The 25,363-nt window shown below is 50.8% G+C and overlaps 1 protein-coding gene across 2 annotated transcripts in view; it reads left to right on the top strand.

The window, feature by feature from the left end:
• The window catches only part of LOC133352666 (E3 ubiquitin-protein ligase UBR2-like), a 53,734-nt gene extending 30,841 nt beyond the window's left edge, over positions 1 to 22,893 (top strand). The window contains exons 29-47 of one of the 2 annotated variants that reach the window (XM_061568446.1): positions 938 to 1,119; positions 2,815 to 3,077; positions 4,130 to 4,223; positions 5,625 to 5,789; positions 6,203 to 6,306; positions 6,901 to 6,997; positions 7,668 to 7,816; positions 8,518 to 8,573; positions 9,107 to 9,206; positions 10,797 to 10,864; positions 11,412 to 11,583; positions 11,953 to 12,049; positions 12,914 to 13,044; positions 13,192 to 13,297; positions 15,633 to 15,689; positions 16,146 to 16,223; positions 17,329 to 17,505; positions 17,695 to 17,796; positions 18,326 to 22,893. In XM_061568446.1, the coding sequence (XP_061424430.1) occupies positions 938 to 1,119; positions 2,815 to 3,077; positions 4,130 to 4,223; positions 5,625 to 5,789; positions 6,203 to 6,306; positions 6,901 to 6,997; positions 7,668 to 7,816; positions 8,518 to 8,573; positions 9,107 to 9,206; positions 10,797 to 10,864; positions 11,412 to 11,583; positions 11,953 to 12,049; positions 12,914 to 13,044; positions 13,192 to 13,297; positions 15,633 to 15,689; positions 16,146 to 16,223; positions 17,329 to 17,505; positions 17,695 to 17,796; positions 18,326 to 18,461 (2,334 nt within the window). In that variant the 3' untranslated portion in view covers positions 18,462 to 22,893. Of the gene's footprint in view, positions 1 to 937; positions 1,120 to 2,814; positions 3,078 to 4,129; positions 4,224 to 5,624; positions 5,790 to 6,202; positions 6,307 to 6,900; positions 6,998 to 7,667; positions 7,817 to 8,517; positions 8,574 to 9,106; positions 9,207 to 10,796; positions 10,865 to 11,411; positions 11,584 to 11,952; positions 12,050 to 12,913; positions 13,045 to 13,188; positions 13,298 to 15,632; positions 15,690 to 16,145; positions 16,224 to 17,328; positions 17,506 to 17,694; positions 17,797 to 18,325 lie in introns of both variants that reach the window. The other variant, XM_061568444.1, reaches the window with a different exon arrangement.
• The last annotated feature ends 2,470 nt before the right edge of the window (positions 22,894 to 25,363 follow it).

Here is a 25,363-nt window from a genome sequence, read left to right as displayed (position 1 = left end):
AATGTCCCAATGAGCCATCTGGTCTCTTTTCGATTAAAACATCTAAGAATGGTAACTTGTCATCCTTTTCCACTTCCATGGTGAATTTGATGGCTGGGTGTATGGAATTTTTGTGGTTTAAGAATTGGTTCAGTGCTAGCGGGCCATGTGGCCAGATGATGAACGTGTCATCTACGTATCTCTTCCACAAGGAAGGATGTAGGGTGGATGCCTGGATGGCATCTGTCTCAAAATATTCCATGAAAACATTGGCTACCACTGGCGATAAGGGAGAACCCATTGGGGTTCCTTCATCTTGTTTGTAGAATGTACCATTCCAGGTGAAGTAAGTGTTGGTAAGACAGTGTCTCACCAGGGTTGGTACTTCAGCATTAAGTGTTTGTTGGACCAAATCTTCAATGATTTAATTGGTGTCAGGCAGACGAACTTTGGTGAAAAGAGAGACCACATCGAAACTAACAAGCAAATCACTTGGAGATAGTGAGGTGTCTTTCATTAGAGAAACCAAATGAGCTGAATTAAGTACAGCTGAGGTGGTCTTGCCAGTGAATGGAAGCAAGGTCTCAGACAGAAATCAGGCCAGTTTGTAAGCGGGTGAGTCAATGGTGGAGACGATAGGACGGAGCGTTGTACCTTCTTTATGGATTTTTGGTAAGACATAAAATCTGGGTGGTCTAGCAGCAGAGGGTTTTAGAGAGAGCTGCTTGGTTGGTTCGATTAAAGATGTCGAATCGGTGATGATATTGTTGGTTTATTTAATCGAAATAAAATTTTTAACTGAAAGCAAGCAACGGTGGCCTGGTGATGAACCTCGGTGGGGGGGGTGTTGGGTATAGACGAAGCCGGTGGCACGTGCAGGCGGCACCGTGCCGTCCTGGGTGATCGCGCGCACTCCACACACGGCGACGGCAGCGTTGTCATTGCGCGTGTCGGGTAGGACGCGGGTGAGCGCGACAAGCAGGAGCGCAAGCGCAAGGCGGAGGCTGCGCGCAAGCGGCGCGAGAAGATCATGGCGCAGATGTCGGCGATGCAGCGCAGTTTCATGGAGGAGAACCGCGCGCTCTTCGAGCAGGCTGGGGGGGCGGCCGCGGCGCAGGGGTCGACGGAAACCGACAGCAGGTGGGTAGTGCACCACCTTGTGTGACGGCTCTTCATCACGGATGGGCCATCGTAGACGGGCCCTTGTCTGAAACATCACCCGGTGTATACTTTGTTCTCTTTAGGGCGATGTTATTGTACGTATGTATATTGAACTTCTTTCGCATTGTACTAATCGGAGGTACGGGGGAAGAACAAACTAAACACAAAAAACTTTTTCAATTTAGACGATTTAAAAGTGCATAGCTCCAGTGGCTTCGTAAGGGAGAGCATTCAAGATGGCCGCAGAAGCATACCTGAAAGCGCGCGATGCAGTGACCGTCTTTGTTCGATGGCCAGTCAAAAGCCGCTGCGAGGATGACCGGAGTTCGCATGATGGTTTATGCTCCTTGACGAGATCAGGCAGTCTATGAGGCTAATATGACCAGAGCCTGTTGAGTTTTTTGTTGTGGCACTTCTGTGACTGCTGGCAACGTGGAGATCACCGGGTGCTTTGCGACGGTGCGGCGATGAACACCCGGGGCTCGTGCGGTGTTTTCGTACGCGGTGGTCAAGTGTCTTCCTCTTCATGGTATTGTTTGGCGAGAGTTGGCTGGCAATATCTCGGTCACCAGCAATGGGGTAAATCGACAAGGCGACGATGCATTTTATGGCTGTTTCAGTAAGATTTTAATGTAGCCCCAAAGTGACACGCAAAGGACAAATGGGGTAAGTTTATACTCTTTGGTTCTTTCAGTAAAGTCAGGTAGGTATAAAATAAATAAAATCACGACGTTTCGGGCGCAACACAAGCATCTGTCATCAGGTGGGACAACCACAGCAATTGTTTTTTGCTGTGGTTGTCCCACCTGATGTACCTACGTGACTTTACTGAAAGAACCAAAGAGTATGGATCCCTGCAGTCACGAAAACTTAAAATCTAGATTGGGGTAAGTTTAATCATTATTAGAGGTGGTGCTCGGAGTTAGGGTCTTGTTTACCAGGTTGGTCTGGAGATTTAATGAGGGTAAAATCCATTTGGATAGTGTGGTCGTGGTTATAGCTAGCGCTGGGTGTCTGGTTGGCCATTGTGAGTTGGTGTCTGGTCAGCTCGTTTGGTTAAGGGCTACGGCTACGGCTGGGGTTTGGTTAAACTGATTGGCTTTTTTTGTTGGGTCCGGTTGTGATTGCTTGAGTGGTGAAGGCATATTATTATTTGGGTCTTTCGGTAAAGTCACGTAGTTAGGTTGAAAGAAAATAACAAAAAACTATGACGTTTCGATCACAACAACAAGCGATCGTCATCAGGAGGAAAAAAAGAGGGTGAAGGCAGTCTACTGGGCATCTGTCAAAACGACCTTTTGAGCTTATCGGATTCCTTCAGTATGAATGAAGATTCTGAGTTGCGTACCTCCCGTCAGTGCATGCCCTCAAGCTGGTGTGTGCGTGTCTTTCTGCATGCCGATCTGTGTGCGTGCTGATCTGTGTGCGTGCGTATCTGTGTGCATGCTTATCTGTGTGCGTATCTGTGTGCGTATCTGTGTGCGTATCTGTGTGCGTGTGTATCTGTGTGCGTGTCTTGCTGCGTGCGTATCTGTGTGCGTGCCGATCTGTGTGCGTGCCGATCTGTGTGCGTGCCGATCTGTGTGCGTGCCGATCTATGTGCGTGCCGCATCTCACACCGGCGCGCGTGGGCCCTCTTCATGCCCTCCTCTCCCTTGCCGGCCGCACTCGCAGCTCGGAGTTCGGCGGCGGAAGCAGCGGCTGCGATGGCGCCACCGCGGAGCCCGGCGGCGTGTGCGTGGGGCCACGCCGGGCCAGCCGCCCCGCTGAGCGCCGCGTCCTCAGCTGCATCCTGTGCCAAGAGGAACAGGAGGTGCGTGCCGACGGCGCCGCCATGGTGCTCGCCGCGCTGGTGCAGCACTCCACCGTGCTGGCTCGCCCGCATGCCACAGGCGACCCGGCGGCGCCGCCGTTGACCGCGGCAGATGCAGAACCCGGTGAGGCTCAACTCTCTGGGGCGATCGTGAGCTCTCGTCGGCGTTTTGAGTTAACTACCTCACCTGGTATACAGGATGTTAACTACCTCACCTGGTATACAGGAGGTCATGGGTTCAACGCTGACCCTGACAGTCTGTATTTTTGGAGTTTGCTTGTTCTCTCTCCCTGTGGTTGCATGGATTTTTCTTCGCCTCTGGTTCTTCCCTCCACATTTAGAATCAACTTGCATTTTGAAAAAGAGCTACAGTGGGCCTTACCTGGTAAACTCAAAATAGTAGTCGTCTAGTATAGAGTGGCTACCGTGGTTCCTGAGGTCACAGTGGATGCATCGAATCGCTCGTACAATAATGAACGTGTCTTTTGATTCTTATGCGTTGTATGTAATCCAGAGATGCTACCATGCACTTGAATGTAAACAAAAACATCCGTTCTTGAATCGAATTGCGACCTTTAATTGCGATAATCGAATCGCCAGGGGCCGAGAGTTAGGGGGATGGATTGTTCCAATTACAGTACAAAGACTAAGTTCCCTGTATAGTCTGAACAGACTGTTGGGGCAAGTGCTGTTAGTGAGCACCTATGAAGGCCAGCAGGGCACATGAGGGGGGGGGGGGTGGGTGGTCAGCACCACACCCGGCCGCCTTTGTCTCCGTAGTGGCGATGTTTACACCCTGCACCAGGTACTTATTTGAGGCTGAGTCGACCTAGGGGAGGCCCAAGACCGGTTCAGATATATTGTCCCTGGTGTTGGCTATGAGCGGGAATATCGAACCTGGGTCGCCGCGTTCGAATGCAGCGCGCTAACCGCTGCACCACGACTGTGACATGTACACACGTGAACATACACGCACAAAGGTCCCCTTGTTTAGCCCTCCAGAATATTGGGGCAAGTGCTGTCAGTGTCATCAAGTCAGGTATGGCACTCGAGTTGGTGGGACCGAGTGCCACACGTGCCGGCTGCTCCTGATGCGTACACGCTGCACCACGCACTCACTCGCATAAGTGCATTCATTGTGTTTCTCTGTGCAACCCTACTCTTTGCCATCCACAGACAAGTTTGACCCCCTGTTGGTGACTGCTGGCCTTCCTGTGGGCGTCCACAGTGGCAGCTGTGGCCATGTCATGCACGCGCACTGCTGGCAGAGGTATGTAACGTCACCCTTCTATCACCAGTCATCATCATCATCATCGGGAATGATCAATCCACTGCTAAATGCAGACCTCCCCGAGTCGCCGCCATCCTCCACGCTTCCACGATGCAACAATCCAGCCGGCAGGAGAGAATCTCATCATTCCATCTCCGCTGCCACTGCGTTGTAATTCTTGCCGACTGGCCGTCATCCCTTCTAGCGATGTGTCCACTTGTTAATGCTTACAATTGTGTCTCACCTGTGCCTGTTCTCTGCTGTGTGTGCTCCTCTGTCTGTCTCAATTGAAATCTTAAGCATGCTTCCCTTTGTGCTTCTCTGCACACTTTTGATCTTTGACTCCATCCTCTTCATCAATGTCCGTGTTGTTGATCCAGAATCAGAATCTTTATTTAGACTTCAGGAGGAATCCGATGAGCTATGAAGCTCTTTAACACGTAGGCTTTCGCGACCAATGTCATCCATAATAGAGGTTTTTTGGGTTAGATGGCGTAAAACCCGCCACCACAAATCTGGCTGTCGCCTGATGAAGCCAGTTGTAATTACTGGCGAAACGTCTTACTCAGTTTGTGAATGTTGTGGCTTGGCTCTCCAACACACCGGTGGTGCTGTACTAGTGACGAATTGGCCACGTTCTGTTTACGTGACAACCATTACTAGTTGGCTGTGTCGGGTGGTGGCGGGTTTTAACGACACATTTTTATATTTACGCGATCTAACCCAAAAACCTCTATAATTTCACAGATGTTTAGTATGGGCAGGTCAGCAAATTACAACAGCAAACGATACAATAATAGTGCAAATTAGAGAAAAAGATAAGCAAGTCACTAAATATATGTGTAAGAAAATTATATAAATCTGATTTTTCACACTTGGGCAATGGGCCCTGGTTAAAGGCTCTCGTCTTTGCACACGGCGGTGCGACGTGCGTTGCTTTTGATTCTCGTGTTTCACCTTTCGAACGAGCGCTCACAAAGTATCCTAGAGAATTAGGATGCTCGCATTTGATTTTCATTTGATTTTATTGAGACGCAGTTTGTGGCGCACAGGCCCGAAGGCCCAAAACGGTGAAGCTCCCAGCAACAGACGGCACGGTCACGGTTGTGATTGATACGAGATGAACGCATTTCTTGTTGTTGTAACAGCTCGGGAAAGGAGAGTGGAGGGAACCCTAAAATCGAGCAGGTGTATAAAATGAATACATGACAGAGAATTTTCTGTAGGCAACTGCTGCTCTCTAATGAGGGGTGGGGGTGAAAGGAAAATAAGAAAAATAGTAATTCGTTATAAAAGCTCGGCATTCTCTTTGTCCGTCTACTCAATTATAAGAGCCTTTCAGAAGGCCTGAATCAAATCATCAGTGTCATTGTCTGCGCGTGCGCATGCTTGTCTTGACAGGTACTACGAGCCGACGCAGGTGCGCGAGCGGCGCCAGTTCCGCCAGCGCATGCCCATGGACACGGAGACGGGCGAGTTCCTGTGTCCGCTCTGCGAGGGCATCAGCAACGCCGTGGTGCCGGTGCTGCCCGCACCGTGCAGCTCCCACCAGCTGCCACCCTCCGGGTGCGTGCGACGATGGGGGGTGGGACGACTGGCGCTGTGTGTAGTGAGGCCATAGAGAGGGTGGAGGTGGTCCCCTACCGATGGGGGCTCTGTGCCCCCCGGGCCTTCGATTTCCAGAGGCCTCAGCAGTGGAGCCTTGTCTGGTAGCTTGGTAACTTGGCCTAGGCCTCCAAAAGCCTTTTGTCAGCTCTGCGCTGCAGTGACAAAGAAACATTTTCCTGAAAATCAAAGCGAGAACTTGCACTAGTTGTGTGCCTTCTCCTTGAACCATTCTTTGTTCGTGCAACGCCCACTGTGAGATTTCAGAATGAATTGCATCTCTCATGGCGTGATGTCGATTGCAGATTTGTAATTCAATTGTGGGACAAAATAAACCGGCAGTGCTGTGTGTGTGCGTGTGTGTGTGTGAGCAGGGAGGAGGTGGAGGCTTTGGTTGAGCAGCTGACGCTGTCACGCTGGCTGGAGGTGGTGTGCCTGCGCATCGCTGGGCTGCGGCAGCTGCTGAACAGAAAACCAGGCAAATTATCCACAACAAGCTACACAGACACACACTGGCCTTAAAGCCCAAGCGCCGTAGCCTTATAGACCAGGGGTGGCTTTAGAGCATGCGGCTCTAAAGCAGTTCAATTGCTGCTCTGTAGAGACTCATCTCGGCTGATTTGTAACTTTTCAATCTTAGCTTGATGTGAAAAAGAAAAAAAAAATCTGTGGAAGCGGTGGAGGCTCGGGGCACTTGCCTTTGCCTGCGGAGCCAGACCCAGGTACTCATGGGGCGCTCCCACAGATTTCTAAATTCGAATCTCCACAGCAAACCAGCGCGAGCGAACCGGCGGTCACTGTGTGTGCGTCTTATGACTCTCGGCCGTGTGAAGATTCGGCTTATAGGGTCAAGATAAGTTGCCACCCCTTGTTATATAGCCAATGCGGCCAAGCGATGAGGCAACGTCTGTTCGGCCTATGAAGGTCCACACGTTGCATCTCATTGCGGCCTACGGACGCGTGCCCGGTGCGTTATTATCGCGCGTTAATGACGCCCGAGAACGGACGGGCGGTGCAGGGGGGTCGCGCGATCCGTCGCATGATCCTTGCGTGTCCTCCGTTGTTATTTCAGACAATCTGGAGGACAAAGGGGACGTCCAAGCTCCGCAGCCCCCCGCGAGTCTCCCAGAAGGGTTCCGCTCCATCCTCAACTACGGAGTCCGGCCCATGTATGGCTCGCACAGAACTGATTTGTGCACGCACCCAGGGAATGTGTTCGCTAGGATTTTTATTCTGATTGAGAGACGCAGCCACCTAGCTTGCCGGCCACATGTAACTTAAAGGATATTTTAGTCTATTAGCCCATTAGCTTTGCACACCAATGTTATCGCGCTGCATTTATTTAAGCATGCAAAACTGAATTTCGAACCAGGGTCTCATCAGCAGAGACTGGTTTCATTATGCAAACCGATCGTAATAGGTCAATTGTTCACTAATTGCTTAGCAGCGGTATTTGTGGACTCTGTTTTTTTTATCGTTTGGCCTCTCTGTGATTATTTAAGCAACCAATTACACTCCGATTATTTTTATCAGTGCGATTACACAGCTAAACAGATTACACGAACAAAGTTTGGGGGAAAAAGTCTCACCTCTGTTCTCACGTGTGCAAGTGGATTGGAGGTCATCAGCATGGTTTAGTGACATCATCAGCCACGTCACACTGGGGGAGTGGCTTGGAGGGGGTTTCCCACCTTCGGTGGAGGAAGGAGGTCGGGGCACCCACCATTTTTAAAGAAGCCCGAGTAATCGAGCGCAGAAGATAGATTTCATTTATTTTTTCAATTGATCGACTCGAATGACGAACCGTCGCCGCTGTTATTGTCTGTGCCGTGTGCACAGGCCCCAGTACTCGGAGAGCCTGTGCGGGATGGTGCAGACCTTCTCCATGGCGCTGTACCGCGCCTCTGTGTCGGCACACCCCAACGACCAGGACCCGCGCGTGCCGACGCTCGCCTGGCACACGTGCGCCTTCACCATCATGGCGCTGGGTGCGGTCACATCACCTGCATCTTCACCACTACCATCTCCTGCACTTGACCCAGCCCGAAACAAAGACAAAGTTCCCCTGTGTAGCAAGTGCCATTAGCCAGCACAGAGCCAGCACAAGAGTGTGGTGTGGCCAGCACCATACCTGACCCACCTTTGTCTACCCATTCCTGTTGAGTACCCGCTGCAGCAGGTATCCATTTGTGGCCGAGTCGACCTAGGTGAGGCCCAAAACAGGTTCAGACACACTGATGTTACCTGCAGACAGGAATCGTACTCGTGTAATCGAGCTTTGGCATTGTTTCTGCCTGACTGAGGTCCGAATAGCACGGCTGGGCTATGTTTGGTACGAAATAAGTTATACATAAATACAATGTAGGCGGACAACACACGAACGCAGACGTCGGTAAATGCTCGAGAGGGCCTTGAAGTGGCAGAAGTGACGACCGCGTTACAATTATAAACACACGGTTGGCAGGTCGATTGTACTCCCCTTTAGTACCCGATTAGCGAGACTAAGGAGTTTACGGTCACGGACGAATATTGCTTGAGGGGCCGAATGGAAGTGATAGGCCCGCAGGCTGCATGAAATGAAGTCGTGTGCCGTATCAAGCCTGCCGGTCCATCGGTTCTCCGCCCCTGATTTAATCACCCTCGCAGCAACTCGATCTCACCACAAGCTGTCCTGAATGATGTTCCACAGAATCCAACTTGAGAGCGGATATGAAGCCTCTCTTCGGCTCCCTGCCCAGCCGCCAGGTACGTCCAGGTCCCCCTCCTTCCTACTCGCCGCACAAAAAGAGAGAGATATCCCCTGTAGTCTACACAGACTGTTGGGGCAAGTGCTGTTAGTGAGCACCTATGAAGGCCAACACAGCACACGAGGGGGTGGGTGCCCAACACCACACCCGGCTGCCTTTCTTCTCCTGAGTGGTGACATTTACACACCATATCACGTACTGATTTGAAGGCAGAGTCGACCTAGGGGAGGTCCAGAACTAGTTCAGATATTCATCACTGATGTTGGCTGTGAGCGGGGTCTAGAACTCAGGTCGCAGAGTTCCTCGCGTAGTGAGCTACCCATTGTGCCACCGCTCCGCACAACGGACATCCACGCATTGACACATGCACGCAGCAGCCACCGTTCACCGTTTGAATGTCGGCGACGTTCCCACTGCGCTTGTGCACCGAGCTCCTATTTTGACCCCGCAAGTCGATCGTCCAGTGGCGTTGTGTTCAGATCTCTCCGTGCACACTGACTCGGGGTGTGTGTCACGTGCTCTTCTGCGCAGGTGGAATGCCTGCGCTCGCTCGTGCGACTGGCCGAGGCGCAGTACAGCATGGTGTCGTCCGCGGAAGTGGTACAAGGGCACGTCCTGCGTCTCTTCAGTGGTGAGCACACAAACGCTACAAAGATGAAGGTCCCCTTTGTAGCCTTAAGCAGAATTTTGGGGCGAGTTCTGTTCGCGAGTAGCACCCATGAAGACCGGCATTGGCCAACCCCACCCCCGGCTGCCTTTCGTCTCCCCAGTGGCAATGATTACACACCGCCGCACCAGGTACTCTCTTATTAAGGCTGAGTCAACTTAAGGAAGGCCCAGGACCGGTTCAGATATTCGACACTGGTGTTGGCCATGAGCAGGGAATCGGACTCAGGTCGCCGGGTTCGTAGCGCAGCTGTCCCCACACACACATGTACGACATTCCAGTAACAACGACTACCACGCGTGATGACTTTGCCACCTTCTACAGCCGCAACTTGCTCACCATCTCTTCACCCGTCTCTTCACAACCCCTCCACCCATGAATATAATTCAAACGTCTCATTTGTGATGTGTGTGTGTCACGCGCGACTCGTCAGTGACGATGCAATCATCTTTTGCGATTGTTTATCATCCCTCTGTAACCCATACCATCCAAGCACTGTTAACCTAGTCCACGTTTATTGCGGGTGTGAAATGATTCATCAGCCCTTCGATTTGATGAGTAATGTTTCGTAATTTGTATGTCTAGTTTGCAAAATCTCATTCTCGCTATTGGCTCGGCGTATCATCAGCGTGCACACATGCACACGCCCGGCTCTTTTGTCAAGCCTCCACTGGATGAGGAGTACCCCATGCCATATTGGTCGTGGGGGTTATTGACCATACTTCACCACGATGGTTAGTGCTGGTACGGCAAAGATGGGGAGCATAGACGTTGGAGCATTGCACAGTATAACAATGGAATACCCCGCTCAATACTCTAACAATGCAGCCACGCAGCGGCCTGTAGCAACCTGCTTCATGCACAGCGGTCACTCATGCAAGCACTGTCCAGACTCAACCGTGCATGGATGCCAAAGTGTGATGCGATTGAGACATGTTCCCACTCATTTGATCACCGGTCGTTATAATTTACAGGAAATGCGCGTGTACAACGGAAAACAATCCATTAGTGCACTGGCGACTCGCTGCGTGTACGGTCCGTTCTCCCATAACGCCGCGTGTTGTTTTCATAATGCGCGTTGGATATAATGCGATGAATGTATTAGGGAACACATTTTTTGTCACGCGGATGCGAATTGGATATAACGCGAGTAGGAATAAGCGGTTGCACGGCTGCTTCAGCATCACACAAGGCGGGATGCTGCTGGATGCTTCGAGACGCTACACATGCGCCTCAGTCTTTGTTCGGCCTGTGTATGCATCCCACGTGTTATCGTGGACTGTGCTTTACCCTTATATTATTTATTATAACGCAATTTTTCCATAACGCGGTGTTCTTCAGGAATGCAACTACCGCGTTATAGGAGAACACGATTGCATTGCGAGCGTAAGAGTTGGTTTTCGTTATTCGGTGCTACACAGCTCTCTGGCGAAGAGACACCAGCAATGGCTAAGTGCGGCGTGGGCGATTTCCAAGCGAGTTTCAATCAATACATTGTCGTGTGCCTCCATCCCCCCTCCCCACCTATGCCCTCCATCCCTGCCCTGCCACCAGTTCTCATCCCGGATCCGCAGGGGGAAGATTCCCCGTGTCTACTGGACGTCGATTTGACCCACCTACTGGTGAGTGTGCATGTTCTGCACGTGTGCGGATATGGATTTGGCGGCAATTATAAATGTATGCCTCGGTTGGAAATCCAGCTGCTTGGCTTCGGTGGACAACAAGGGAATACCAATTGTGCACTCGGAGATCGCTCGCAGTAGACAAGCGTTCACATAGAGACCCACAGACTTTCACGATGATGCACACACTTGCACGGAGACCCACAGACTCACACGGATACCCACAGACTTGCACGGAGACCCACAAATTCACACGGATACCCACAGACTTGCACGAAGACCCGGAGACTCACGATGTGTTCCACGGATTCCTGCGCTGTGCCCCAGTTGCATGCTGTCAACGCTGTTATTTTTCCATAGCTCTTTTCCGATACGCCGCACGCCACTACCGCCGCCCACTGCATCGTCATTTTTCTTCTTTCCCGTAACGCGATGCCAACGGGTCGCCATTCCAATCTGGGAGCACAGACACGCGTGCAACGCCTGAGCGAGCGATAAATGCGAAATGAGCGCGCGTTCGCTGTGCCGTGCCGTGCGCGCTGAGCAGCTGTGCGCCGCGCTCGCCTTCCCGGCACTCTACCACGAGGAGGGCGCCCCCCTGCGCCCCTCCCCCGTCGCCGCCTCCCTCAACGAGCTCCACCTCGTCACGCTCGTCACCATGGCGCACGTGCTGCAGGTGCTGCTCACGGCCGCTACCGTTGCCCCGACGCCAACGACGGGTGAGATCCCGTCTCCGGCCGCCGCAGCTTCACCGCTGCCTACACCTGCGCTCCAAAAGAAACTGAATTATATATTTCGTGACATTATAGTTTATTCTATTCTTGCGCATATATGTTTACACGGATGTTGAACTTCATTCGCACCGTACGTAGCCAACGACAGAAATGTTCAAGGAGCTCAAAGCCATTGTCGAGGCCTGCTGCTGGCCACGAGGAGAGGGCTTCAACAGAGTGTTGGTGTCGTGTTCCTGTTCTTCCTCCATTAAAGTTTAGACTGCAGTGGCTTTACTGTGCGGTCCGTAGTACTTGTTCCATACAGCGTAACGCATGCTGCCGTGTGCCGTTTGTTGCCGCCTGCTACCGCTGCAGAGGATGCGATGGAGGTGGACGAGGAGGTTGGCTACGGTGAGGAGGAGGTGCAGGCCGTGGAGGAGCTGTGCGTTCGGCTGCAGCAGGTCACGGCCGGGTGAGTCCCTCTCCCCTGCTGCTACGTGGCGCACGTCGGGGCTGCCCAGACGGCGGGCCCCGGCGACGACTCGCGCGATCCGGCCCCGCAGCGTCACGCACGCTGGCCGTGACAACCCGCCTGCGGGCAGGCGGAATTTGTAATTAATTATTTACAGGGTTACAATTGCCGTCATGAAATTGTTATTCACCAACTCGCACTGAGCGGAGTGGTGAGGTTTGGTCAAATCCAAACCTCGCCTGTATATACAGGAGATCGTGGGTTCAATCCCAACCCTGACGCCTGCACTACGGTAACGCCATTGCCTCCTAGCAACAAAGCCATTGGAAGTTTGAAACAAAGCTCATGGTCGCGACTGTATAGTGCTCAGCGTCTGGTAGACGCTTGTTAAGGCCCTACCCATTGTGCAATCCATAGCCTCAGCTGATATTTTGGAAACCCCCTACAGCCACTGAAAATATTACGGTGAACAAAGTGTGCCCACTTCAAACATTGTCGTTTCATTGTACAAACAATTCGAATCATTTAAAACGTGATAACATGTGAAATTTTAGTGTGAGTGGTTTATTCGGCAGTGGATAGTCCTACCATGAATTTTTTTTTACGAGTTATGACATGTCACACGTGTCATATTTTTGGGATAGCCCGCACCTCCATATACCCCGCAGGGTCTTGTTTTGTTTGTAAAAATTGGTCTACCCCACGGGTTATATGCGGGAAACAACGGTACACCTTCAGTGATGCTGTTTGTGACTGGCTGCTTGGCACTTTGGGCCTGTGCTCTCAAAAAATTGTTAAGAATCAGTATCCGGACCTGGACTAGGTCGACTCGGCCTAAAAGAGTTTTGTTATGTCTGCCGCCAGGGCGTACGCGTCGCGCGTGCCGGCCAGCCGGCTGGCTCGCTCTATACGGGTGGGCGTCGCGCCGTTCCTCCGCTGCGCCGCCACCTTCTTCTGCCTCCTGCACGACAGTCCACCGCCCCCGCAGCTAAGAGGTGCGACGTGCTCCCATCGCTGCGAGATCCGCAACCCCTTCGACCAAACTTGTCGGGTTTGTATACGTGCACCCTACCGCGGCTGGCTTAGACCGCTGTATAAATGTGAGTATTTTTGTTCCCGTGCGATCTCTTGGCTCGCAGAAGCCAGCGGGCTGGAGTTTGAGACCCTCTGCCGGTACCTGGCGCTTCCCACCAACCTGGCGTCGCTCTTCCAGATCCACGGCGCCTGCATCGATTCCCTCCTGCGCAGGTCCATTTTCTGTGTGGAGTTTGTATGCTCTCTCCCCCCCTGTTCTGCATAGGTTTCCTCATGGTGATATGGTATCCTCGCATAGCTAAAAAAAAGTTATACAATGTAACTGGTATTGGCCAAAACATCCTAATGGTGCAAATTACTCGATTGGAATCACACACAGCAACGTCGACCCCTACTGCGACAATTAGGCATGACATGCCGGAAAAAAAACTATTGGTGCCCGGGAAAAAAACGTAGGGTGCGCAACTTAAACCACCAACAACAATCGGCAAGATGAGCCCCGATCTGGGGATTTAAGCAACATCGAGTGACGTGATTCCGTGACTTGATCCGTCAGGGCCATTCGCGGACACGGCTTTCCATTCTCCTCCTGAGTGCAAAGAGTTCCGTAGTGAACCCTAAACCCCGCTTCATCTCACGGAACAAAATCAGGACTGGGCCTGTCCATGTCCAAATCCCCCCAAAATGGCGACGGTAAAAATAATACTCTAATTTTGTGTAGCGTCATTAATGCCAACAGGATCCCTCAATGCTATGCATTAATTATATATATATATAAGGACGAAATCCCATATACGCGGTTGGCTTTGTGCGGCGCAAAAGAAGCCCAACACACACACACGTACCAATCGAATGAAAACCACCCTGATTACCAAGCGAAATCAAAAATGAATGAACAAATGAAGAAATGGCACCAAAACAAAAAAGCACAAATAAAAACAACAAAAAGTTATCAAAACAAAGACCGATGTGGTCAACATCAGCGTTGGATGACCGAGGCGGGCGGGCGAGCGAGCGAGCGAGCGTGCTCGGTGCTGACCCTCCCATCTCCTGGGTCGCGAAGCCTTGCCGGTCTAAATAGGTGCTCGCAAACGGCGCTTGACGATATCAAGTGGCTGAACAAGGGTGCACGGTGAAAATATAAGAACAGGCTTTAGCCTTCCTGGCAATAAAACAGGTGTTAAGATATCAGAGCATGTTTGTTTGCATGTTTTGCCACAAGTACATGTGGTTAATGCAGACGTGGAGCCTTGCAATAGGTGTCTATTTGGTGTTTGAACATTTTAATACCTGTTTTATTGCCAGAAGGGTTAAAGCCTGTTCCTATTTTTTCATCATTTTGATGGCGGCAAAAAGGTATCCTCGTAAGTATTGGTACAGTGATACCTCGGTTCACGAACGCTTCTGTTCACGAACAACTCGGTTCACGAACAGAAAAGTTCATAAAAATATGCTCCGGTTCACGAACTCTGCTTCGGTTCACGAACAGGAGCCGTGGCAATTTTAATGCTATTTCCAGGCTGTCACATGGTCGTGACTTCCTGTAGGAAGATCGTGGAGAGAAGAAGAGACGCAGAAAGAAGTACTGTGAGTACTGTGAAGACAATTTCAGTGACTTTTTGCTTTTTGGTGTGCTTTTTAGCACATACAGTACTGTACTGTACTACTGTACTGTACAATACTGTACTTACTGTATTGTACAGTTCACCCGTTTGAGTGCTTACTGAAGTCATCTTAAGCAAGGTTAGTGTTCTCTCTTTATACATTACTATACTGTACAGTACTAATGTGTATTGTAATTTGTTTCATATTTTTGTGTTTCAAAAACCAAAAAAAAAGGTCAGAACGGATTAACCGGATTTACATTGAACCCTGTGGGAAAATGTGCCTCGGTTCGCGACCAGAGTCAGTTCACGAATTAAGTTCGTGAACCGAGGTATCACTGTACTTGTGTCCACGTGTGAATATGTTTTTGTATGTTCTGTCATCATATATATATATATGTGTGTGTGCGTGCGCATACGTGGCTGTATTTTCACTTAACAGCACTTGCCGTAAGAGTCTATGTAGGAAATACAGGGGGCCTTTGTCTTGTTGGGTGTGTGTCTTTATGTCTCGGTTTCATTGTCGCTGCTTGTAAGGTGTAAGGTGATCGCTTACAGCACTTGCCCCAACAGTCTTTGAAGGCGATACAAGGGATCTTTGTTTTTGTATATAGGGGAGTGGTAGTGCAGTGGTTAGTGCACTGTGCTATGAACCTGGTGACCCGAGTTAATTCCCGCTCACAGCCAAGACCAGTGATGATCATCTGAACCGGTCCTGGGTCTCGCCTCGGTCAACCCAGTCTCAAATGAGTTCATAATGAGATGTGTAAACATCACCACACGGGACACAAACGTGGCTGGGTGCGGCGCTGGCCACCTACCCTCTTGTGCCGTGCCGGCCTTCATAGGTGCTACTCACGAACAGCACTTGCCTCAAAAGTCTGTTAAGGCTATACAGGGGATCTTTATCATTATATATATGCGTGTGTGTGTGTGTGCTGTAGTTGGTGCTCGGCTCCGGGGGTGACACGACTACTCAAAGGAGCAAGAAGCGCAGTCACGTGAGTCGTCCACTCGTAGAGAGCGGCTTCCCATCCTGTGCTCATCACGACCATCGCACTAGCATCGCCGCTGCCACCACCGCCATCGCCGCCACCGTAACCCTCGCCACACTCATCACCGCCGTTGTCGTCACCGTCGTCACGGCGCTTGCCTGAAACACTTTGAAGGCGAGGGTTGGTGGATCGTGTAGATGTGTCCAATCTCATTCGCGTAATCAACTTTAGTGTAACATCACATGCCATCCCATGATATACATTCTCCAGTGCAGTGTTCACAATGGGTTTTTTCGGCTGTTGGTGGCGTTATGGTGGGCGGCAGAAGGAAGAGTAGAAATAATGCATCGTTGTACTTTATTCTATGCTCCCACATCTATGCTTCCCACTTTCACAAACCCGTACTGACCGGCGTGGTCAGCGTGGCCAAAATCGACCGACGGGGGATCTTTGTCTCTGCAGGTTTCCACGCGAGGAGAACAGACTCGTGTCCCTGCCAGATGATTACAGCCAGCTCATCAACCGCACCTCGCTCTACACGTGTGTGCCTCACGTCGTGCCACGTGCCCCGCCGTGCCACGTGCCAGTGTCCGAACACTCGCCCTGACCTGCAACGCTAACCCTAGCCCTGGTCCCATTACACTGGTCAACAAAAAAAAAAATTCTGGCCTGGACTTTTGCAGCTGTTTTAGACTAATTTCAGGGTGCTGATTCCAAATCTGATCTCAGATTTGCTCTATCACATCATTTTTATGCTATCAGCATACCCCATTTTCATTGATTTTACCCGAAATTAACTGTCACTTATGATTGCAAGTTGTTGCGAGTCAGTGACTGCTTTAGTGTTAAAATATGGTGCTGTATTTTTAGGATAGTGTGTTTATAATATCATTTTATGTAGATATCCACATTTATTTAATATTTTTCTTCTGCAGTTTTTATTGAAAATGCAATATTTGATATCTCAAAAACCTGATGGGATAGACAAAAACTGATGCCAGATTTGGAATCAGCACCCCAAAATTACATTGAAACCCTTGGAATACCTTATGCCAGAAAAAGTGTGTTGACCAGTGTTGTTGATGTTAACTTTACACAATAACCTGAATATTCACACGACCTCTAGCCTAAGCACGAACTCTATCCATGATAGTAAAATTAACTGTAATGTCTAACCTGACTAAGTTTTGCTCCAACATTTACTACCATCACTCTGCCTCTGACATAAATGCTGCCACTTATTACAGCATGGGCACCACCATTGCCACCTTGACCCTAACCATACGTTACACGATATTTCCAAAAACCACGTCCTTAACCCCCTACGTTAACACTAATCTCAACATTAATACGAACCCTAACCATGACATTAACCCCTAAGACCAATACCATATCTACCCTTATACTAACACTAACCCTAGCTGAACCTTATCCTAACACTAACAGAACCCTATCCTAACACCAACCCTGACCCTAACATCAAGACTAGCCCGTGACCCAACCCTAATGCAAACACCACTTTTACCTCTGACCTTACACCAAGCCAAACGATGACCAAACCGTAAAATCTTTAATACAAATCCCAAACACGAACTCAGACCCCGACCTGGACTCTAACCCTCCCCCCACCCCCGTGCCGCTGCAGCTGCCCGAACGGCGGCGCGGAGGGCGATGCGGCGCGCTCGATGGCGCTGTGCCTGCTGTGCGGCGCCAGCTTGTGCTCGCTCTCGCTGTGCTGCCAGACCACGCTGGGCTCGCGCACCGTCGGGGCGTGCACGCTGCACGCGCTGCGCTGCGGCGGCGGCGTCGGTATCTTCTTGCGGTGAGGAGGCACCACTCGGACCGCACTACCGCCGCACCGACGGCACAACACCACCGCCACTTTACATCCATCCCACGTCGCATCCTGCGCACCCGTCCCACGTGTCATCTCGCGTCCTGTATATCCATCCCACGTGTCCCTTGCGTTCTGTATAATATACATCCATCGCTGCCCGTGCATTCCACGCAGGGTGCGCGAATGTCAGGTGCTGCTGCTGGCAAACCGGACGCGTGGCTGCTTCATGGAAGCGCCTTACCTGGACGACTACGGGGAGACCGACCAGGGCCTCCAGTGAGACTCTCCCCACCCCACACACCAGGGCCATCCGTTGTATCTGGGCCAACTGACCACCGCATCTCTGAGCATAAGCCCAGCATACTACACATGGGGAAACAACACACCCGTTTCTGTTCTTCCAAAACTCATTATACAATCTTGTCGAACACTGGGTAATTGTTCGTCTCTTGACATAAAATAAAAACATTTTAGTGCAGTCAGCCTATGGGGCTCTTCCAGACCAATGTTATACACTGACATTTATTTAAAAAATTCAAACCCTAGACCGCTTTTGAAGTTAGGGGTCTCATCGGCAGTCAGGCTTGTCAAACAAATGCTGCCAACTTGCTGTAACGTATTGGTGAGACAGCTCTGGCCTACAAGGGTGGGGCCCTATTCAACACGAAAAATAATCGCGTGCAACCCCATCGTGCGTCATCGTGGCTGTGGAGTGTTTTTACGTTGAACAAGGAAGGACCCCGTACAATGAATATCCGCCAACCCGGCAATCATTCACTCAGCAAAGCTGACGTTGTCTTTGCAGTCGCGGCAACCCGCTGCACCTGTGCCCAGAGCGTCTGGCCGGCCTGCAGCGCCTGTGGCTGGAGCACGGCGTGCTGCACTCCATCGGCCACTCGCAGGAGAGCCAGCACCTCGCCTACTCCTGGGAGCTCTTCTAAGGGCCCGGCGGTCGTCCTGCTGTAGCACCCACCCCCCCACCTACCTACGCAGCCGGCCAGCTACTCGGGAGGGTTGGCCAGCTAGTGAGGCAACCGAGGCAGGCAGGCAGTCAGTCGTTTATACAGCCAAGCCAGCAAACCGGCCAGCATGCCAGTCAGCCACCCAGTCATCGATCGTCCTTTTTCCACTGCCATATCTGAGCCGAGCCAGCACGGGGCCCACGTTGTGGTTTGCCACTGGCCGTTTGCCGTGCTGAGGCGGAAGGAAACTGTAATAATAACGCTGGGCCTCGTACAACTTCTAAATCTATGTTGGGGGCCAAGCAGGGCCAGGGAGGGGTTAACGACACGTTCATTGCGCATGTCGTCGGCAGCGTGGCTCGGTTTACTGCAGTGGAAAAATGACCTGCACCTCCTGACTCGCAACGGCCTGGCTCGGCACGGCCCTTGGCGTCGCTCGGATGTGCCGGTGGCTAAGGGTCTGTGAGGTCATCCAGTGAGACAGGTGGTTGGTCATTTAGCTGGGTAGTTGGTGAGCGAATTGGTCAGAAGGTTGGGCCGTGGTGGACCGCAAGGTCTGGAGTGTGGGTAGTCTTGAGACGGTATAGCCATTGCTTGTTATGGTGGCTTGCCCTGATTTAACCATTTGTTTATAGCTGTCATTTATGAAATCAATTTAGTCATAAACTTTATTTAAAGCTTTCATGACTGCAGGAATTACTCTTTGGTTCTTTTGGTAAAGTCACGTAGAAAGAAAATAATTTGTTTTCTCTCTCCCTGTGTGTCTCTCTCTGCTTGTGTCTGTCTATGTGTCTCCGTGTCTGTGTTTTGTCTCTCAAATTTAGCAATCTTTGGAAGAATGTAATCAACCAGGTGGGGTGCTGACTGTTGTGTTAGCCGACTCTCTGTGTTGTATTGCATTATATTTCTAAGTTTACTAGGTTTGTTTTCTCATTCATTCTTACCTGATTACGATTGCTTTTGTTGCAATCGAAACGTCGTGTTCTATTACTTAATTTATTTTCTTTCTACGTTACTTTACCGAAAGAACCAAAGAGCAATTTAGTCATGTATTCATACCTCTGTACCCGATTTCTGTTGCAATGTGAACACCAAAATTGAAAAAAAGGAAGATAAAATGGACCTTTCCCTCGTGCTGGATATCAAGTTGGGGGTGGGGATAGATTGAGTGGGAGGAGACTGGTGCTCGTGGCAGATGGCTTCTTGAAAGGAGGGGTTACAGTGCATTGCACCCACGAACTGGGCCGCTCATTTTGGCCTTCACAGTTTTTTTTTCATCCCGTTTGATCGCCGGTATTTTACTCAGCATGAGCACCGCTAAGCCACGGCCCACTGAGGTCACCCTGAAATATTACTCGGGTCTCACTCGACCAACAGCGGCTCAAGCGCGCAGTCGGTGTCGACTATCGATCACACTCTTTGCAATTGTGCAGATTCAACTTCCGTGATAATTTTCCAAATGTTTTAATCGGTCTTAAGTGATTACCCCAATATCTGACGTTGGAGAGTTATTCACAGGTAAGCTCTTGAAATGCCCCCCCCCCCCCAATTCCCCTCACCGCATTTTCAATTTACCACCACATCGAAACGTTCTGTCTCTATACACTTTGGTAGGAATGTTCCTGTTTTGGCCTCCTGTTGATTTGAAGCAGTGCCATTGGCAATAGCTTTGGCCGGTCGCACGCGTTACTGTCACAAGGAAAATAGAAATGGTCACTGTGTCGGTGAAGGTTTTTTGTTCGACCGTAAAATGGTGGCCATCGAACACCGTCGACGTCAAACGCAGCGATCTTTGGATAAAAGCTCCCAATTCAAAGCCGCAGCCGACCAACCCCTTCTTGATTTTTCAGAATTCTAATATTGTATTATTATGTTCTGCATCGCTTCGTACGTATGTGCGTGTTTATGTTGAACTTCTTCTTCTGCACCGTACGTAGTCACCCTTCATTACAAGCATTTGGAAGACACGAAGACAAATTGCCCGCGTATCTTACACCGTCAAAGGTCATAGTTTGAGTGATGGTTCTGCCGTGAAACATTGAAATCGGTTTTGATTACGGGTTTTATCGTCTGTAGCTACTGGCCGATTATACTGCATGTTTTAGTTTGGCATTTCTTGGACTATGTTTCATTATGAGGCCTGAGGATCGTCACTGAACATTGTCATTGGTGTTCAACATTGGCTTGGCAGATTTTTGTGCTTTTCTTCTGTCCACGCCCGTGAGCTCCTTGCCGTGTGAAGAGAGTCATTGCGGGCGCGACGCACACGCGGTGTGGCTCGCGGCAAACGGCAGGAGACGCGTGCTGACATTTTCACGTCTCATTGTTGCGATGCAGCTGTATGCAGGCAAATAGAAACACGTGTTGTTCTCCAGATAAACACGCACACACACATATACAAAATCTACAGTGTTTCTACATGGTCACACTACGTAAGCATTGTAATATTTGTTTCTGGCTTATATGGCAAGTATTTCCTTGTGACAATGCGGCCCGGACAATGTCCTAGCAACTCGGGCGATCGCTGTATGGGCTGAATTTGGAAATATAGATTGTTGCATAATGCCCCCCGAGTAGTTCTGAAAACTGGCCAGGGTATAGGAACACAATGGCCAGCTTGCTTTTGCAAGTCATCTCACCGTTTCCTCTGTGTGTGTGTGCATGCACGCATCATCAGAAGTTTGTTGATTGTGAGGGAAGGGCGAAATATATTTTGAAAGGTTATATCCAGCCAATGGGACGTTGATGCGGTGTAGTGGTTCGCGCACTGGACTTGCATTACAGAGGTCGCAGGGTTGATTCTATCTCCCGGGGTGGCAGTCGACACAGCCGTGCAAGTTTCTTAAATCGCTCGCCGCCGCCTCCATTCACCCAGCAGTATAAAAAATTGTTACTCCACAGTTGGTAGGTCACGTGTGGTGGGGTAAAGTGTGGGTATGCCCACCTGTTCCAAGACTGTCTCACCAGTGCGGAAGAGTAGACCAAGCACCCTCTTAGAGGGGGATCTTTAGAGCTCCCTCCAGTGGAGGCCTTTCTGCCAGCAGTGACGTGAGCCAGCAGTTGCAGGGCTGCTCCCTCTATCCAGGTTTTTTCCCCCTTAGCCATGCGACAACTGTTATCTCAATGTTGACCTATTTAGTGAAAAATACATTGGAGTGGGGGTATCCACTTCGTCTGTGTGGGGTTGTCTCCAAGCACTCCGATTTCTGCCCACACACAATACGAGGATTCAGAAACACGAGGTTTTCTGAACGTCTCAACAAGGGTGCCACGGTGGCTAGGAGATGTTAACCACCTCGTCTGGTATACAGGAGGTCGTGGGTTCGATCGCGACCCTAACGCCTGCTGTATATTTGGAGTTTGCGTGTCTCTCCCCGTGGTCACGTGGATTTTTCTCCGGTAATTCCCTCCACATTTAGAAACACGCGTTTTTAGAGTATTTGGCTGCGAAATCAATTTCCACACGATAAGCCACTTAGTTGAGCTATCATTTGTGGCCAGGTCGTTTCTGAAAAAGAGCTGTATAGAAACTCAGTGGTGGGCCTTACCTGATCAAATAAAAAATTCATTTGTCTTAATTTTAGTTTTCTCTCATAGCAGGGCCCTCCCGAGGTCTGATTGTACGAAGCGATCCATTTACAGATACTCCACTCATGACCCCTCGCATGATCAATGGCCCTGGCTTGCTCATCATTGCAACGCGTAAGCAAATCGAACCGGGCTGTTGGGACACAGTACGTCGGGACAGCGTGATGAAATGTAAAACAATGCGCATTGAGTGGTGGCAGTTGACGTGTGGAGAGGCGTTTAATTACAATGTTGTTTGCTCTACGATTTCCCCATTATTTTAGTGTGGTGTGTCTATAAACAGCTGGTCACGTATAAACAACATGACTTCTTATCATAATCGTTGCACGGTCGTTCTACACGGCTTCCTTGGAGCACTCGAACACACAAATAGGAAGATCACAATTTCGAAATCACGGCGAGAGGTCAAACTCAGCCCATCATCTTTACGGGATTCATGACACGAGTACTGTATCGTGCCACATTTTAAAACGTCAAAAGGGTTTTCGACCTGTATACAAACTCGCCTGCCCTGGCAATGTCAAGTGTCCGTTGCATCGGGCAGCGCAGAAAAGAGCCATCGTTGTCCCGTGGGAGATGAATGGTCCGTCAACCTCCACGACCCACACGGCGTGGGGAGGGCCCTCATCCAGCAGTGGATTGACGAAAGGGCGGCACGTGCACAAGAATTCACGTGGGACCCCCCTCTCCCCAACTCTTCTCTAATTGCTGTGCGCCCACACGTGCTGGCAAGCGGATGGGTTTGTTAGTGCTGTAGCCCAGTGTACAGAGCTGTATACTAGTGCAGATTGTTTTGATTCAATAAATCTTTATGCATAAAATAGATTGGGCGTTTTGTCAATTCCATTCTTCGTGTGTGTTTCGTGGGGAGCGGTCGTGTAGTGGTTAGCGCGCAGCGCTACGAACCCAGCAGCCCGGGTTCGTTTCCCGCTCACGGCTTAACACCAGCGACGAACATCTGATCCGGTCCTGGGCTTCTCCTAGGTCGACTCAGCCTCAAATTAGTACCTGGTGCCCGTGCCGGATTATCCTAGTAGCACAAGTAGCTACACATGCTACGGGCCCCGCACTTTCAAAGGCCCCGCGCTAAATGCTTTCAAGCTATCAATTCCGGTTCAGTGATTCTGCACTTGCTCTATTGCTATAGTACTATACTGCCTTCAACTTTTATAAACGATTGGATGTTTAAGGTTAGCGATTTTTCGTATTATCTGGCTGTATAGCAAATGAAAAAAGCAAGTACTTTACTATGCAAGTAAAAAATTAAGTTTTTACGTGTTTTTTTTTTATTTAGGGCCCCTTTATAACAGATGCTACAGGCCCCGCACTAGCTTAATCCGGCACTGCCTGGTGCGGTGTGTAAATATCGCCACTGCGGCGACAAAGGCGGTCGGGCGTGGTGCTGCCCACCCACCTCGTGTACCGTTTACAGCCTTCACAGGTGCTTGCTAACAGCACTTGTCCCAACAGTCTGTTAAGACTATATGGGGGATCTTTGTAATTGTGCTGAAAGGAGTACCTGGTGCGATGATGGCAGAGGTCGCAAACGGGTTTTGATTCATTACCCGTACCCGGCCGCACCAGGGTCGCAAACGGGTACCCGTACCCGGCCGTACCCTACCTGTACTCGGCCGGGTACGGGTATCGGGTACCTGATTGTGACCTCTGGGATGAAGCCATGTTGCAGGCGCGGGTGGGTTGATTCTAGGAACTTGAATTGTGAGAAGAGACAAGACGTTGGGGAATGAGTGACAAACGGTTACTCACCAGTGACTCGCGGCCTACCCGTACCCGGCCGCACCCGGCCGGGTACGGGTAGCCGGGTATCGGGTAGGGTACGGGAATCGGGTACCCGGTTGCGACCTCTGGATGATGGGTAAACATCGCCACCAGGGAGACGGCATGGTGCTGGCTCCCCACCCACTTGTGTATGTTGAGCTACTACATCGCGAAACGTGCGAATCGGAGGGTGCGGGTCTTAGTAGTTGCTCGCGAACGTCAATTGCCCCAAAAACCTCGGTTCAATTCCCATGTGCACATTCTTGTCTATAAACATGAGTCTGACTTGAGGTCAATTTTACCTTGAATTTAGTATCAGTTGCAGTGTTGTAGACTAATGCCTGGTTCCAGGTCGATGTGATACCGGTGTAGTGAGTCCAACCGAGTCGCAGACTTTATCTTAGGAGCAACACTATTTATTCCGCATTAACACACAACACAACACGATCTACACTCGGGTCTCGAATGCCCATCTAACCCACGCTATGGCAGAACTAGACACGGTTTGCTATCCCGGTCCGGACCACGAGCTGGGTCCCGGACCGCGTGGCTAGAGGCTTCTTCTCCCCGACGTGGATCTTCTTCACACGAGCAACACGAAGAACCCCGAGCTCCTCACGGGGCCCTCGTTATATGCCCCCGGGCTGGGGCTGGCTCCGCCCCTCGCCCCGCCCACCTTCCAGGTCTCTCGAGATCCTTCTCGAAGGTTCCCGAGAGCTCCTTTGGACCACGTGACCGCCTCACGGCCCCCGTCCACCGGTGGACCCCCTGCAATATCCGGTCACGTGACAGCTGGTCAACCAGCGTATCATGCCCCAAGGTAACCCTGGCTGGCTGACGCTCCCTCTCGCTCCTTCACCGGTAGCCTGCACCGCACGCTGCTCGCGGTGCCTCTGCGCTAACCAGCGCTCACCCAAGCCCCGCTAGGGCTGGTACTACACCCCGTAACCCAGGCTGCCCGTAATGACAACACATTACCCGCCGTGGCTTCGCAAGCCCCGGCAACATAGTGACAAGCACAGTCACTACACCGGTATTGGTCAGTGCTCACTAACTGCACGAGACGGGCAAGAGTCACGTCCCTGCCGTGACACTCAAAGATAACCATGTCCCAGCGTAAAGCCACCGTCTGGGCGGGACAGTCCCAGGGTCACAAAGGCTGCATCGTCCCAAAGCTCTTGTGAAAGTTGGGTGTTGATTGTACATCCGGAGTGTCGTCGTGAGAATCAACTTGCCGTTGCTTCCAAACAGGATCGAGCTGCCCCATAGAATGCATTAACAATGCAGCGGTGGTGGATGTTAGGGGCCAAGCAACCCAAGGAGGCAACTTTGCTGCCAGGGTGTGGTGTGTGTGTGTGAACTTGTCCCGTGCCTTCAACTGTATGGCCAGTAATAGAAACAGGAGACGGTGCGGTAATGGTAACCGGCACTTTGGTGCGCAGGACGTGTGTTGAGACCCGTGGCACTGGCTGCCTGGTCGGTGCCGGCCAATGCAGAGGGAGGCCCACGTGATC

Source organism: Lethenteron reissneri, chromosome 41, assembly GCF_015708825.2.
Source record: "Lethenteron reissneri isolate LAM-NWPU_2019-01 chromosome 41, ASM1570882v1, whole genome shotgun sequence".
NCBI lineage: Eukaryota > Metazoa > Chordata > Hyperoartia > Petromyzontiformes > Petromyzontidae > Lethenteron > Lethenteron reissneri.
The sequence above is the reverse complement of the archived record's forward strand: the minus strand, read 5'-3'. Positions and strand labels throughout refer to the sequence as shown.